Source organism: Coregonus lavaretus (genome assembly GCF_964263955.1).
Source record: "Coregonus lavaretus genome assembly, chromosome: 31".
Lineage (NCBI taxonomy): Eukaryota > Metazoa > Chordata > Actinopteri > Salmoniformes > Salmonidae > Coregonus > Coregonus lavaretus.
This window is the reverse complement of record NC_140018.1, coordinates 21,580,865-21,594,789: the sequence shown is the minus strand read 5'-3', so window position 1 is coordinate 21,594,789 and position 13,925 is coordinate 21,580,865. Positions and strand designations below refer to the sequence as shown.

Genomic DNA, 13,925 nt, shown 5'->3' with positions numbered 1-13,925 from the left:
CAGCAGCCTCCACTGATATGCTCTCATTTACAATCACCCATTTGGCCCCTGAATACACATCAGTCATATAATGCACTATGGCCTTTAGTTCCATTTTGATTACTGTCATCTAGGATGATAACAGAGTATTTTAATTTAGCCTTTTCCTGATAGAAACCCTCCCACATGTTTTATCTGTGTAGTAGCAGCCTTTCATCATCATTTGTCATATGAAATTGGATTTTAAATGACTAAATTATGTCTCAACCCCTGCACTCCTGCTATGCAGCACAGACAAATGTTCCATTAAGTGTTGTAAATGACCTGTGTCAAATATAGATTTAGTTTTTTTTTTCTGCTTTTCAATTGCAGAGGGTCTTTTCTACAGGATTTCCTTTGTTGTCAATGACAAGGAGGCCCAAGTAACAGAGTCTGATGTTGAGAAAACTGTTGCACAATGGGTAAGGCTTCTTGTCATGTTAAATTCCTCTTGTATCAAAGCATCAATAGAATACTAGATGAACTCAATGAATTGACTGATTTACTAATTAATTAACAGCTCAATCAAACATTCCAAAACTGGACACACGTGGTCTATGTCGATAATGTCAGGTAAGCAATTAGATATTTGTACCATCATAAAATGCACCTCTATGTCCATTCAATTTATTTTTCTTTAGAGTTGTATTACAGGTCAATAATGATGTCCACCCTAATTTGTTCATCTTGTTCCCAGTATCCAGCCTAACAGTGACTCACAGCTTAAGAGGAGTGTCAGTAAAAAGTAAGGCCAATATTTACTATGGTATACTGTAGTAGGTAGGGACAGGAGTTTTTCCTGACCCGTCACGTGACAAAAAAATAAAAGTAATTCAGTAGGCCTGCCTTTCCATGTGTGTTAAGTCTCCTGCTACTCCTCTTCCTCTTCCTCCTCTTCCTTCCCTGCTCCTCTTCCTTCCCCATTCCTCTTCTTCTTCCTTCTCCCCCACCCCTCCTCCTCTTCCTTCCCCCTCCTCTTCCTTATCTCCTCCTCTTCCTTCCCCATTCCTCCTCTTCTTCCTTCTCCCCCACCCTGCCTCCTCTTCCTTCCCCCTCCTCTTCCTTCCTCCTCTTCCCCCTCCAGATACACCTGCCAGGCCCTGCTGGTCTACCAGACCACCACCAATGTGACCCTGGGAGAAGTAGCCATCTCCACCAGGATGGTGGGAAGCGGCCCTATCATTGGCAACGGACTGGAGCTAGACACTGTCGCCGTGCAGTCTGTCGGTAGGACATGATCTCACCCGGACCCACTTTAATCACCTCAATTCTTACTGCAGAAAGTGACTGGGGAAAAAACATGACACTCCCACAGCCCAGAGAAAAAAAATAAAATGTATGGTGCACAGTCGCACATCGGCTCTAAAGCACCTCCTAATTAGATTAGGTTTGAAATGTGAATGCCTCTAACGTTTCTCAACTTCCTCTTGTAGTCATTGGAAATTAATATATTGCTGATGTGCGGTGTTAACATTTATAAGTTGCATGGTTTTCTCTCTCTCTCTCAGAGAACTGCCCGGAGGAAACTCCCCTCCATTACATCTGGCCAGAGAGCAGACCAACGGTCACTCAGTATGTCCCCTGTTTCCCCAACAAAGACCAGAACACATCCAGAACATGGTGAGACTGACACAATCACTATATCAAACTATGTCCTATCTTTATACAAACAATCAGCAAATGTATTTTCATTTTCAGGAATTTTACTACACTCTTTTCCAGGGATATCAAAAGGATATCAATCTGCTTTTAAAAGTTCGAAGAACTTGACATGATTGATAGGCTGACATTGTATGCATGAACTTGTTTGAGGTAATTCATCTTGGATCAATCTTAAAATACTAGATCTGATTTTGTGTTTGTTTGTCCCCAGTGTGATCAGCCCCCTGAATTACACAGCATTTTGGGGTGCCCCAGACCTCAGTAATTGCACTGATATCGATTCCATCAATGTGTCAGCAGGTAGGGCCCCGACATCTTAACACTCTCTTAAATCACTTGAATGATTCCACAGCTGATAGAATCAAAACAGCTGCAAGAATGAATAATTGAGATATACAGTGGGGAAAAAAAGTATTTAGTCAGCCACCAATTGTGCAAGTTCTCCCACTTAAAAAGATTTCAGAGGCCTGTAATTTTCATCATAGGTACACGTCAACTATGACAGACAAATTGAGAAAAGAAAATCCAGAAAATCACATTGTAGGATTTTTAATGAATTTATTTGCAAATTATGGTGGAAAATAAGTATTTGGTCAACTACAAACAAGCAAGATTTCTGGCTCTCACAGACCTGTAACTTCTTCTTTAAGAGGCTCCTCTGTCCTCCACTCGTTACCTGTATTAATGGCACCTGTTTGAACTTGTTATCAGTATAAAAGACACCTGTCCACAACCTCAAACAGTCACACTCCAAACTCCACTATGGCCAAGACCAAAGAGCTGTCAAAGGACACCAGAAACAAAATTGTAGACCTGCACCAGGCTGGGAAGACTGAATCTGCAATAGGTAAGCAGCTTGGTTTGAAGAAATCAACTGTGGGAGCAATTATTAGGAAATGGAAGATATACAAGACCACTGATAATCTACCTCGATCTGGGGCTCCACGCAAGATCTCACCCCGTGGGGTCAAAATGATCACAAGAACGGTGAGCAATAATCCCAGAACCACACGGGGGGACCTAGTGAATGACCTGCAGAGAGCTGTGACCAAAGTAACAAAGCCTACCATCAGTAACACACTACACCGCCAGGGACTCAAATCCTGCAGTGCCAGACGTGTCCCCCTGCTTAAGCCAGGCCCGTCTGAAGTTTGCTAGAGTGCATTTGGATGATCCAGAAGAGGATTGGGAGAATGTCATATGGTCAGATGAAACCAAAATATTACTTTTTGGTAAAAACTCAACTCGTCGTGTTTGGAGGACAAAGAATGCTGAGTTGCATCCAAAGAACACCATACCTACTGTGAAGCATGGGGGTGGAAACATCATGCTTTGGGGCTGTTTTTCTGCAAAGGGACCAGGACGACTGATCCGTGTAAAGGAAAGAATGAATGGGGCCATGTAGCGTGAGATTATGAGTGAAAACCTCCTTCCATCAGCAAGGGCATTGAAGATGAAACGTGGCTGGGTCTTTCAGCATGACAATGATCCCAAACACACCGCCCGGGCAACGAAGGAGTGGCTTCTTAAGAAGCATTTCAAGGTCCTGGAGTGGCCTAGCCAGTCTCCAGATCTCAACCCCATAGAAAATCTTTGGAGGGAGTTGAAAGTCCGTGTTGCCCAGCGACAGCCCCAAAACATCACTGCTCTAGAGGAGATCTGCATGGAGGAATGGGCCAAAATACCAGCAACAGTGTGTGAAAACCTTGTGAAGACTTACAGAAAACGTTTGACCTGTGGCATTGCCAAAAAAGGGTATATAACAAAGTATTGAGAAACTTTTGTTATTGACCAAATACTTATTTTCCACCATAATTTGCAAATAAATTCATAAAAAATCCTACAATGTGATTTTCTGGAAAATACATTCTCATTTTGTCTGTCATAGTTGACGTGTACCTATGATGAAAATTACAGGCCTCTCTCATCTTTTTAAGTGGGAGAACTTGCACAATTGGTGGCTGACTAAATACTTTTTTTCCCCACTGTATTTGATCTCAACACGCTGCTCTTAGAGAGAAAGAGGGACAGAGATGCCCACTGAAATGCAGTTTTAGAGATAAAACGTGTTTACACCCTCACCATGGCAGAGAGTGGACAGTCAGCAGACAACTAATAATGATTATATATTGACAGCCGTCATCTAGTTGTTTACCTCTCTCCCTAACTTTCCCCAAACAGAGAATGCTGCCAAAGTTGCCGACCAGCTTGCTGACATCACCAACAACGAGCTCTCCACAGAGGAGGTGTCCAAGGTGGTGGACAAAGTGAAGGAGCTGGTCAATGTGGCCAAGATCAACGCCCCTCTGGCCACCACTGTATTGAACATCATCTCCAACGTGATGACCAGCTCTGTGTCAGCCCTGGCTGTAGCCTTAAAGAGGTAAGATACTTCTCCTCTTCTTTCCTTTCCTCCTCTTCCCCCTGTCTGCTCCCACTGCCGCTGTCTCTCCTCTCCTCAGAACCCACCTCTTACTGTGTCCAGCATGCTGGGAGTAAGCATAAATGAGTTATGACTATATCTCCCAGGTAGATGTACTGTATGTTGTCTTTGTGTGGTATCTTTGTACCAAAGTAAAGCACTGTGAGACCCTAGTGAAAGTCACTATCCAGTCCGTTGTGATTATTACTCCTAAATGTCTCTCTATCTGTGAGTAGGACATTGATGACGATGGACGAGCTGATTCAGAAGATAGAGTTTGATGGGCCTTCAGTGAGCATCACCTCTAAAAATCTGGCTCTGGGCATCTCAGCACTGAACCATAGCGAGTTCAACGGGACCTCCTTCAGTGCCTTCATGCAGCCCAACACCACAGACCTCCAGGTACTGACTAAACAGTTAGAGACAGTGTTATACAGAAGTGTTATACAGAAATCAGTATTATCTGCTGTACTGTACTGGACAGTGTAGTACTATATATCCAGGGACTCATTGCTCTGCTGTGCACAAAGTTCATAACATCCATACTTGCCAAGACGAGAGCTGAGGTTGTTGTTTCATTCACAGTCAATGTGCCCTGAGAGTAAATAGGGTATGTTATGCCCCACTCCTACTGTGTGTGAGCCAGTCCTACCAGTCAGGCAGGGCTTCCAGGAAAGCCTTCCTGTGGAAACTCTAGTTGTGTGTTAAAGGTGACTCGCAACCCATCAGGCCTGTTGAAGCCATTTAACATGAATGGCAGGATGTATATTTGTTTAAGTCATTAAGAGTATTTTCTGTACCCAGAACACCTTCACAACCTTGTGATTCACATGAACTGAGTGGGAGTCCTGTTATTCATCATAGAGTTAAGCAAACCTGATACAGCTGACTAACGTCGAGTCCATCACAGCTTTCCCTCTCACTTGATTTAATGTGTTTTACCCTATGCCCCTGCCATACGTGTCAATGCTGTGCCAATGCTGTGCCAATGCTGTGCCAGCAGAAAGGGCACGCTTTAATCATAAGCCACCTGTCCACCACAGAGGTTTGGCAATGACCTCCAGATGGTGCAGCAGGGGACTCATTATATATCATCATAATAATCAGCAGACCTCTGTCTACATTGGAAAATCAAATTCTGTCACATAGGATTGTTAATGGTAAAGTCAATGGTCTAACTAACTTCTCTCCCACCAGATTGACTTTGAGTCTAATCAGCTGAACCCCCTGGCTCAGGTCACACTGCCAGCTACTTTGCTCAAAAACCTAACCCTGACCGACGCTGAGACCGCTGCCATCTCCAGGATCAGCTTCATGTTCTTCAGCAAGACAGGACTATTCCAGGTTTATACCTCTTTTTGGTGGAATGTATCTGATTTAGTGTCTTTTCAGCATATAACAGTATGTTTTATTTTCTCACGCATCCTTTTCATGGATGGTGACTCATGTGTCTGGGATGTGAATCTATAGCTTTGAGTGACATTTCCAGGTTTACACCTCTTTTTGATGCAATTCAACAAATCTGGTGTGTCTGCTAGCATGTTGTGATTTATTTTCTTGCTTCCTACTAATGCATGGTGATTCGTATGCCTGGTATGTGAATCTATAGTTTTGAATGTTATGTGTTTATATTTCAAAATCAAACTTTTATTTTATCATTCTCAGGATAAACAGGACGGGCTGTCTCTTAACAGCTATGTTGTGGCCAGCAGTGTGGGCAATTACTCCATCAGTAACCTGCAGGATCCCGTGGAGATTGAGATTGTACACCTGAATTACCAGGTAGTCTACCCGCCCTCCTCCTCTCACCTCTATATGAAGAGTTTCATTCCAAAACGCTATATATCCATTTTCAGAAATGTTGGTAAATTAGCTTTTATTGTTTAAAGAAATTATTAAAGATATTGGTGTTTTTTCACTAGCTAGTCATGGCATGGGGTTGTTTAATGACAGATGTATTTGTTTAAAACCTATCACTTGATGGTTTCATTTCAGAGAGACAAATAATATTTTTGGGGGCAAAATGCTATATATCTGCCTCACTCTCAGAGGAATAAGTAGTACTGCTAGGCTTTGCACAGTCAAATGTAACAAATAACTACATTTTTAATAAAGAACTGTGCAAATGATACATTTGTGACATCCATATTTAAACCATTTCAATACAGTAATATGAGATCTGTATGCAAAACATTTACATTTGACATTTTAGTCATTTAGCAGATGCTCTTATCCAGAGCGACTTACAGTAAGTGCATTCATTTTAAGATAGCTATGTGAGACAACCACATATCACAGTCAAATATACAGGATACGGACATTCCATTCCAGCTAAACAATGGATATATAACGTTTAGAAAAAAAAAAAAAAAAATTCATACACATAAAATCTAGGAATTATAAATTGGAGAACAGTAATACTTTACACACACATGAAGGTACCCATAAGCAAGCATTTTGGATGAAAAAAAAACAAATGTGATTTTTTGGGGGATATAGCGTTTCGGAAATAAATGTCATATACTCTGTTCCTTTCTCCTCTGTTTGTTTCTCTCCAGTCCCCCTGTTTTCTACTTTTTCTTCTCCCTCTCTTCTTTTTTTCTAATTCGACTTAGGTAAAAACATTTTGTCTGTAACCACTCAGTTGATGATTGTTGATACCTGATGGTAGTTCAACAGTTAAAGTCGTAAGTACAATACAGATAAACGCCTGGAACGTCTGCCTGTAATCAGACAGTGATTGTGTCTTTCAGCCAATGCCAAAGCCAACCTGCATGTTCTGGGATTTTACCATAAAAAGTAAGTCGGAACAAAAACAAATATTTTGATTGTTGAAATATACACTGAGTGTACAAAGCATTAAGAACACCTTCCTAATATTGAGTTGCAACCGCCCGGTTTTGCCCTCAGAACACCCTCAATTTGTCGGGGCATGGACTCTACAAGGTGTCGAAAGCGTTCCACAGGGATGCAGGCCCATGTTGACACCAATGCTTCCAACAGTTGTGTCAAGTTGGCTGGATGTCCTTTGGGTGGTGGACCTTTCTTGATACACACTGGAAACTGTTGAGCATGAAAAACCCATCAGTGTTGCAGTTCTTGACACAAACCGGTGCGCCTGGCACCTTCTACCCTACCTCATTGAATGGCAATTAAATATTTTGTCTTGCCCATTCACCCTCTGACACAATGAATGTCACAATTAAAAATCATTATTTAACCTGTCTCCTCCCCTTCATCTACATTGATTCAAGTGGATTTAACAAGTGACATCAGTAAGGGATCATAGCTTTCACCTGGATTCACCTGGTCAGGCTATGTCATGGAAAGAGCATAATGTTTTGTACACTCAGAGTATGTCAATCTCAATTTAAGTTGAAGCCTCACAATTGTAGAATATACTAGAGAGTTCATCTTTGTCTCCACAAGATGGTTCAGGTGGCTGGAACAGTAACGGCTGCAGGGTTAGTCCCATGTCCAATGGAAACAAGACTATCTGCCTCTGTGACCATCTTACACACTTTGGCATCCTAATGGTAAGACTTGTGTTCACATTAAACCAGTTGGAGACTCTTTCCCATTATAAGGGTCTCTGCAAGTCTAACTTGACTTGATTGTTTGGTGAATACCTTTATTTTCTGTATTCTCTGTGAAGGATATCTCTGGATCTGCTGCACAGATTGATGAGAAAAACACCAAGATTCTCACCTTCATCACTTACATCGGATGTGGCATATCGGCCATCTTCTCTGCTGTAACGCTTCTGACTTATATCGCCTTTGAGTGAGTATATTACCATTTTGGACAACTCCAACATGTGACCAGGAAATACTCCTATAACTAGTCTTATGAATTCTTCCTGTCTACATCAGGTGGACTATTGGTCCTAGTCATTGGCCATGATATTATAACAAAGACAACCAGATCTGTAGTAGTCAGACAGTGTTATTCAGTGTCTGTCCTCTCTACAGGAAGTTACGTCGTGACTACCCGTCCAAGATCCTGATGAACCTGAGCACGTCGCTGCTCTTCCTCAACATGGTGTTCCTATTGGATGGCTGGCTGGCCTCCTTCGAAATGGAAGACCTGTGTGTGGCTGTGGCCATCTTCCTCCACTTCTTCCTGCTCACATCCTTTACCTGGATGGGCCTCGAGTCCATCCACATGTACATTGCCCTGGTCAAAGTCTTCAACACCTACATCCGGAGGTACATTCTCAAGTTCTGCATCGTCGGCTGGGGTAAGTGGCACTAAAGTTGGATAAACTAATTACTATGCAGTATGCTGGCTGTGTCCAATACCAAATTGCTATTAAAATGCAAATGCATGGGATGCATTATTCACGGTATACACTGAATTTTAAACTTAATTTGTACCTAGTGTTGCAAAACTACCGGTAATTTACTAATCTATGGTAACTTTGGTAATGTATACTTGAAAATAGCCGAATTAATGAAAAAAGCATCTAATCAACAATGAGTCGTTCCACCACAAAAAGCACAAGAAAGAGGATATCGACACCCACCATCTCAGACTGTTCTTAAACCGTTTCTGTAGTTAGAAACAGATAAGATTATAATTCCTGAAACATTATTTTGTTGAAAGACAATTGAACCCAAATTGGTCATTTCAATTAATAGGATTAATCTAAAATTCTATAAATATAGTACCCAATATCCGATTTGGACCAAACCTCTTTTGAACAGTAATTAAGACGTGAGGAATCCAAATAAATTGTCAAAAGCCACCCACGGACCCTCCAAATGCGACATCCCACACCAAGCCCACCCCAACGGCCAGTTACAGTATTCCAACTATTGACTTTTTTCACAACTGCCACCAATTTGGTGCCAAAACATTTACAACAAAGACATATTGACATTATAAAAAAGTTAACGTGTGTAAAAATAATATAAAGGATATTTCATGCTGAAACCCTCATATTAAACACCAATGGTATTCACTTAGTTGATGGTTTATATCTAGGATAATGTTTTACAGCTTTGTCAGTTATTTTAAATAAGATGTCCAGAGATAATTACAGACACCTGTGATAATCTAAAGTACCCAAAAAGGCTGCTAGATGTCATGTGATACAATAAAAAATAATAATTGAAAGTTACCAAAATTCTGGTAGTTTACTGGTAAACTTTGAAAGTTACCAGTAATATACCCTCCCATTGCAACCCTATATATACCTGAATGTGTCTCACTTCCAGGTCTGCCAGCTGCGATAGTTGCTACAGTGGTAGCTATTGACAAAAACTCCTATGGGAAAAGGGAGTATGGAAAGGGGGATACTGGACAAGGCTCTTCTGAATTGTAAGTCCTGCATCAAGTTCAAGAGATATGAAAGAAGACATTCTGTATGTAGATTGAGTCTTAGACTTGAGTAATCCAAGTTTATGTCTTCCCATATGGCAGTCATAGGACCAGGACTAGATACTATAGTGCATAATGTATGTAATATACACTACCAGTCTATACTCTACTCATTCAAGGGTTTTTCTTTATTTTTACTATTTTTTACATTGTAGAATAACAGTGAAGAGATCAAAACTATGAAATAACACATATAGAATCATGTAGTAACCAAAAAAGTGTTAAACAAATCAAAATATATTTTATATTTGAGATTCTTCAAATAGCCACCCTTTGCCTTTATGACAGCTTTGCACACTCTTGGCATTCTCTCAACCAGCTTCATGAGTTAGTCACCTAGAATGCATTTCAATTAACAGGTGTGCCTTGTTAAAAGGTAATCTGTGGAATTTATTTCCTTCTTAATGCGTTTGAGCCAATCAGTTGTGGTGTGACAAAGTGTGTGGGGGGGGGGGGGGGGGGGACATGAAGGTCAGTCAATACGGAAATTTCAAGAACTTTGAAAGTTTCTTCAAGTGCCGTCGCAAAAACTATCAAGCGCTACGATGAAACTGGCTCTCATGAGAACCACCACAGGAATGGAAGACCCAGAGTTACAGTGGGGGAAAAAAGTATTTAGTCAGCCACCAATTGTGCAAGTTCTCCCACTTAAAAAGATATACAGTGGGGGAAAAAAGTATTTAGTCAGCCACCAATTGTGCAAGTTCTCCCACTTAAAAAGATGAGAGAGGCCTGTAATTTTCATCATAGGTACACATCAACTATGACAGACAAAATGAGGGAAAAAAAATCCAGAAAATCACATTGTAGGATTTTTAACGAATTTATTTGCAAATTATGGTGGAAAATAAGTATTTGGTCACCTACAAACAAGCAAGATTTCTGGCTCTCACAGACCTGTAACTTCTTCTTTAAGAGGCTCCTCTGTCCTCCACTCGTTACCTGTATTAATGGCACCTGTTTGAACTTGTTATCAGTATAAAAGACACCTGTCCACAACCTCAAACAGTCACACTCCAAACTCCACTATGGCCAAGACCAAAGAGCTGTCAAAGGACACCAGAAACAAAATTGTAGACCTGCACCAGGCTGGGAAGACTGAATCTGCAATAGGTAAGCAGCTTGGTTTGAAGAAATCAACTGTGGGAGCAATTATTAGGAAATGGAAGACATACAAGACCACTGATAATCTCCCTCGATCTGGGGCTCCACGCAAGATCTCACCCTGTGGGGTCAAAATGATCACAAGAACGGTGAGCAAAAATCCTAGAACCACACGGGGGGACCTAGTGAATGACCTGCAGAGAGCTGGGACCAAAGTAACAAAGCCTACCATCAGTAACACACTACGCCGCCAGGGACTCAAATCCTGCAGTGCGAGACGTGTCCCCCTGCTTAAGCCAGTACATGTCCAGGCCCGTCTGAAGTTTGCTAGAGTGCATTTGGATGATCCAGCAGAGGATTGGGAGAATGTCATATGGTCAGATGAAACCAAAATATAACTTTTTGGTAAAAACTTAACTCGTCGTGTTTGGAGGACAAAGAATGCTGAGTTGCATCCAAAGAACACCATACCTACTGTGAAGCATGGGGGTGGAAACACCATGCTTTGGGGCTGTTTTTCTGCAAAGGGACCAGGACGACTGAACCGTGTAAAGGAAAGAATGAATGGGGCCATGTATCGTGAGATTTTGAGTGAAAACCTCCTTCCATCAGCAAGGGCATTGAAGATGAAACGTGGCTGGGTCTTTCAGCATGACAATGATCCCAAACACACCGCCCGGGCAACGAAGGAGTGGCTTCGTAAGAAGCATTTCAAGGTCCTGCAGTGGCCTAGCCAGTCTCCAGATCTCAACCCCATAGAAAATCTTTGGAGGGAGTTGAAAGTCTGTGTTGTCCAGCGACAGCCCCAAAACATCACTGCTCTAGAGGAGATCTGCATGGAGGAATGGGCCAAAATACCAGCAACAGTGTGTGAACACCTTGTGAAGACTTATAGAAAACGTTTGACCTGTGTCATTGCCAACAAAGGGTTTATAACAAAGAGATGGGAAACTTTTGTTATTGACCAAATACTTATTTTCCACCATAATTTGCAAATAAATTCATAAAAAATCCTACAATGTGATTTTCTGGATTTTTTTTCCTCATTTTGTCTGTCATAGTTGACGTGTACCTATGATGAAAATTACAGGCCTCTCTCATCTTTTTAAGTGGGAGAACTTGCACAATTGGTGGCTGACTAAATACTTTTTTTCCCCACTGTAATAAATAATAATATGCCATTTAGCAGACGCTTTTATCCAAAGCGACTTACAGTCATGCGTGCATACATTTTTTGTGTATGGGTGGTCCCGGGGATCGAACCCACTACCTTGGCGTTACAAGCGCCGTGCTCTACCAGCTGAGCTACAGAGGACCACTAGGATGAGAGAGGCCTGTAATTTTCATCATAGGTACACGTCAACTATGACAGACAAATTGAGAAAAAAAAATCCAGAAAATCACATTGTAGGATTTTTTATGAATTTATTTGCAAATTATGGTGGAAAATAAGTATTTGGTCACCTACAAACAAGCAAGATTTCTGGCTCTCACAGACCTGTAACTTCTTCTTTAAGAGGCTCCTCTGTCCTCCACTCGTTACCTGTATTAATGGCACCTGTTTGAACTTGTTATCAGTATAAAAGACACCTGTCCACAACCTCAAACAGTCACACTCCAAGCTCCACTATGGCCAAGACCAAAGAGCTGTCAAAGTACACCAGACACAAAATTGTAGACCTGCACCAGGCTGGGAAGACTGAATCTGCAATAGGTAAGCAGCTTGGTTTGAAGAAATCAACTGTGGGAGCAATTATTAGGAAATGGAAGACATACAAGACCACTGATAATCTCCCTCGATCTGGGGCTCCACGCAAGATCTCACCCCGTGGGGTCAAAATGATCACAAGAACGGTGAACAAAAATCCCAGAACCACACGGGGGGACCTAGTGAATGACCTGCAGAGAGCTGGGACCAAAGTAACAAAGCCTACCATCAGTAACATACTACGCCGCCAGGGACTCAAATCCTGCAGTGCCAGACGTGTCCCCCTGCTTAAGCCAGTACATGTCCAGGCCCGTCTGAAGTTTGCTAGAGTGCATTTGGATGATCCAGAAGAGGATTGGGAGAATGTCATATGGTCAGATGAAACCAAAATATAACTTTTTGGTAAAAACTCAACTCGTCGTGTTTGGAGGACAAAGAATGCTGAGTTGCATCCAAAGAACACCATACCTACTGTGAAGCATGGGGGTGGAAACATCATGCTTTGGGGCTGTTTTTCTGCAAAGGGACCAGGACGACTGATCCGTGGAAAGGAAAGAATGAATGGGGCCATGTATCGTGAGATTTTGAGTGAAAATCTCCTTCCATCAGCAAGGGCATTGAAGATGAAACGTGGCTGGGTCTTTCAGCATGACAATGATCCCAAACACACTGCCCGGGCAACGAAGGAGTGGCTTCGTAAGAAGCATTTCAAGGTCCTGGAGTGGCCTAGCCAGTCTCTAGATCTCAACCCCATAGAAAATCTTTGGAGTGAGTTGAAAGTCTGTGTTGCCCAGCGACAGCCCCAAAACATCACTGCTCTAGAGGAGATCTGCATGGAGGAATGGGCCAAAATACCAGCAACAGTGTGTGAAAACCTTGTGAAGACTTACAGAAAACGTTTGACCTGTGTCATTGCCAACAAAGGGTATATAACAAAGTATTGAGAAACTTTTGTTATTGACCAAATACTTATTTTCCACCATAATTTGCAAATAAATTCATAAAAAATCCTACAATGTGATTTTCTGGAAAATAAATTCTCATTTTGTCTGTCATAGTTGACGTGTACCTACGATGAAAATTACAGGCCTCTCTCATCTTTTTAAGTGGGAGAACTTGCACAATTGGTGGCTGACTAAATACTTTTTTCCCCCACTGTACCTCTGCTGCAGAGGATAAGTTCATTAGAGTTACCAGCCTCTGAAATTGCAGCCCAAATAAATGCTTCACAGAGTTCAAGACACAGACACATCTCAACATCAACTGTTCAGAGGGGACTGTGTGAATCAGGCCTTCATGGTCCAATTGCTGCAAAGAAACCACTACTAAAGGACACCAATAAAAAGAGACCTGCTTGGGCCAAGAGACGCGTGTGGGTGAACGGATGATCTCCGCATGTGTAGTTCCCACCGTAAAGCATGGAGGAGGAGATGTTATGGTGTGGGGGTGCTTTGCTGGTGACACTGTCTGTGATTTATTTAGAATTCAAGGCACACTTAACCAGCATTGCTACCACAGCATTCTGCAACGATACACCACCCATCTTGTTTGGACTATCATTTGTTTTTCAACAGGACAATGACCCAACACACCTCCAGGCTGTCAAACTGGAAACCACATATCCTGAGG

At 41.9% G+C, this 13,925-nt stretch overlaps 1 protein-coding gene across 1 annotated transcript in view; it reads left to right on the top strand.

The window, feature by feature from the left end:
* Nucleotides 1-13,925, top strand: part of LOC311106700 (adhesion G-protein coupled receptor G6-like) — a 55,607-nt gene that overhangs the window by 30,330 nt on the left and 11,352 nt on the right. The window contains exons 10-24 of the mRNA XM_084149095.1: nucleotides 352-440; nucleotides 539-591; nucleotides 716-763; nucleotides 1,103-1,245; nucleotides 1,527-1,638; nucleotides 1,892-1,980; nucleotides 3,862-4,063; nucleotides 4,339-4,504; nucleotides 5,300-5,446; nucleotides 5,768-5,884; nucleotides 6,856-6,901; nucleotides 7,532-7,638; nucleotides 7,758-7,885; nucleotides 8,074-8,342; nucleotides 9,322-9,424. Coding sequence (XP_084005221.1) covers nucleotides 352-440; nucleotides 539-591; nucleotides 716-763; nucleotides 1,103-1,245; nucleotides 1,527-1,638; nucleotides 1,892-1,980; nucleotides 3,862-4,063; nucleotides 4,339-4,504; nucleotides 5,300-5,446; nucleotides 5,768-5,884; nucleotides 6,856-6,901; nucleotides 7,532-7,638; nucleotides 7,758-7,885; nucleotides 8,074-8,342; nucleotides 9,322-9,424 — 1,819 coding nt within the window. The remainder of the gene's footprint in view (nucleotides 1-351; nucleotides 441-538; nucleotides 592-715; nucleotides 764-1,102; nucleotides 1,246-1,526; nucleotides 1,639-1,891; nucleotides 1,981-3,861; nucleotides 4,064-4,338; nucleotides 4,505-5,299; nucleotides 5,447-5,767; nucleotides 5,885-6,855; nucleotides 6,902-7,531; nucleotides 7,639-7,757; nucleotides 7,886-8,073; nucleotides 8,343-9,321; nucleotides 9,425-13,925) is intronic.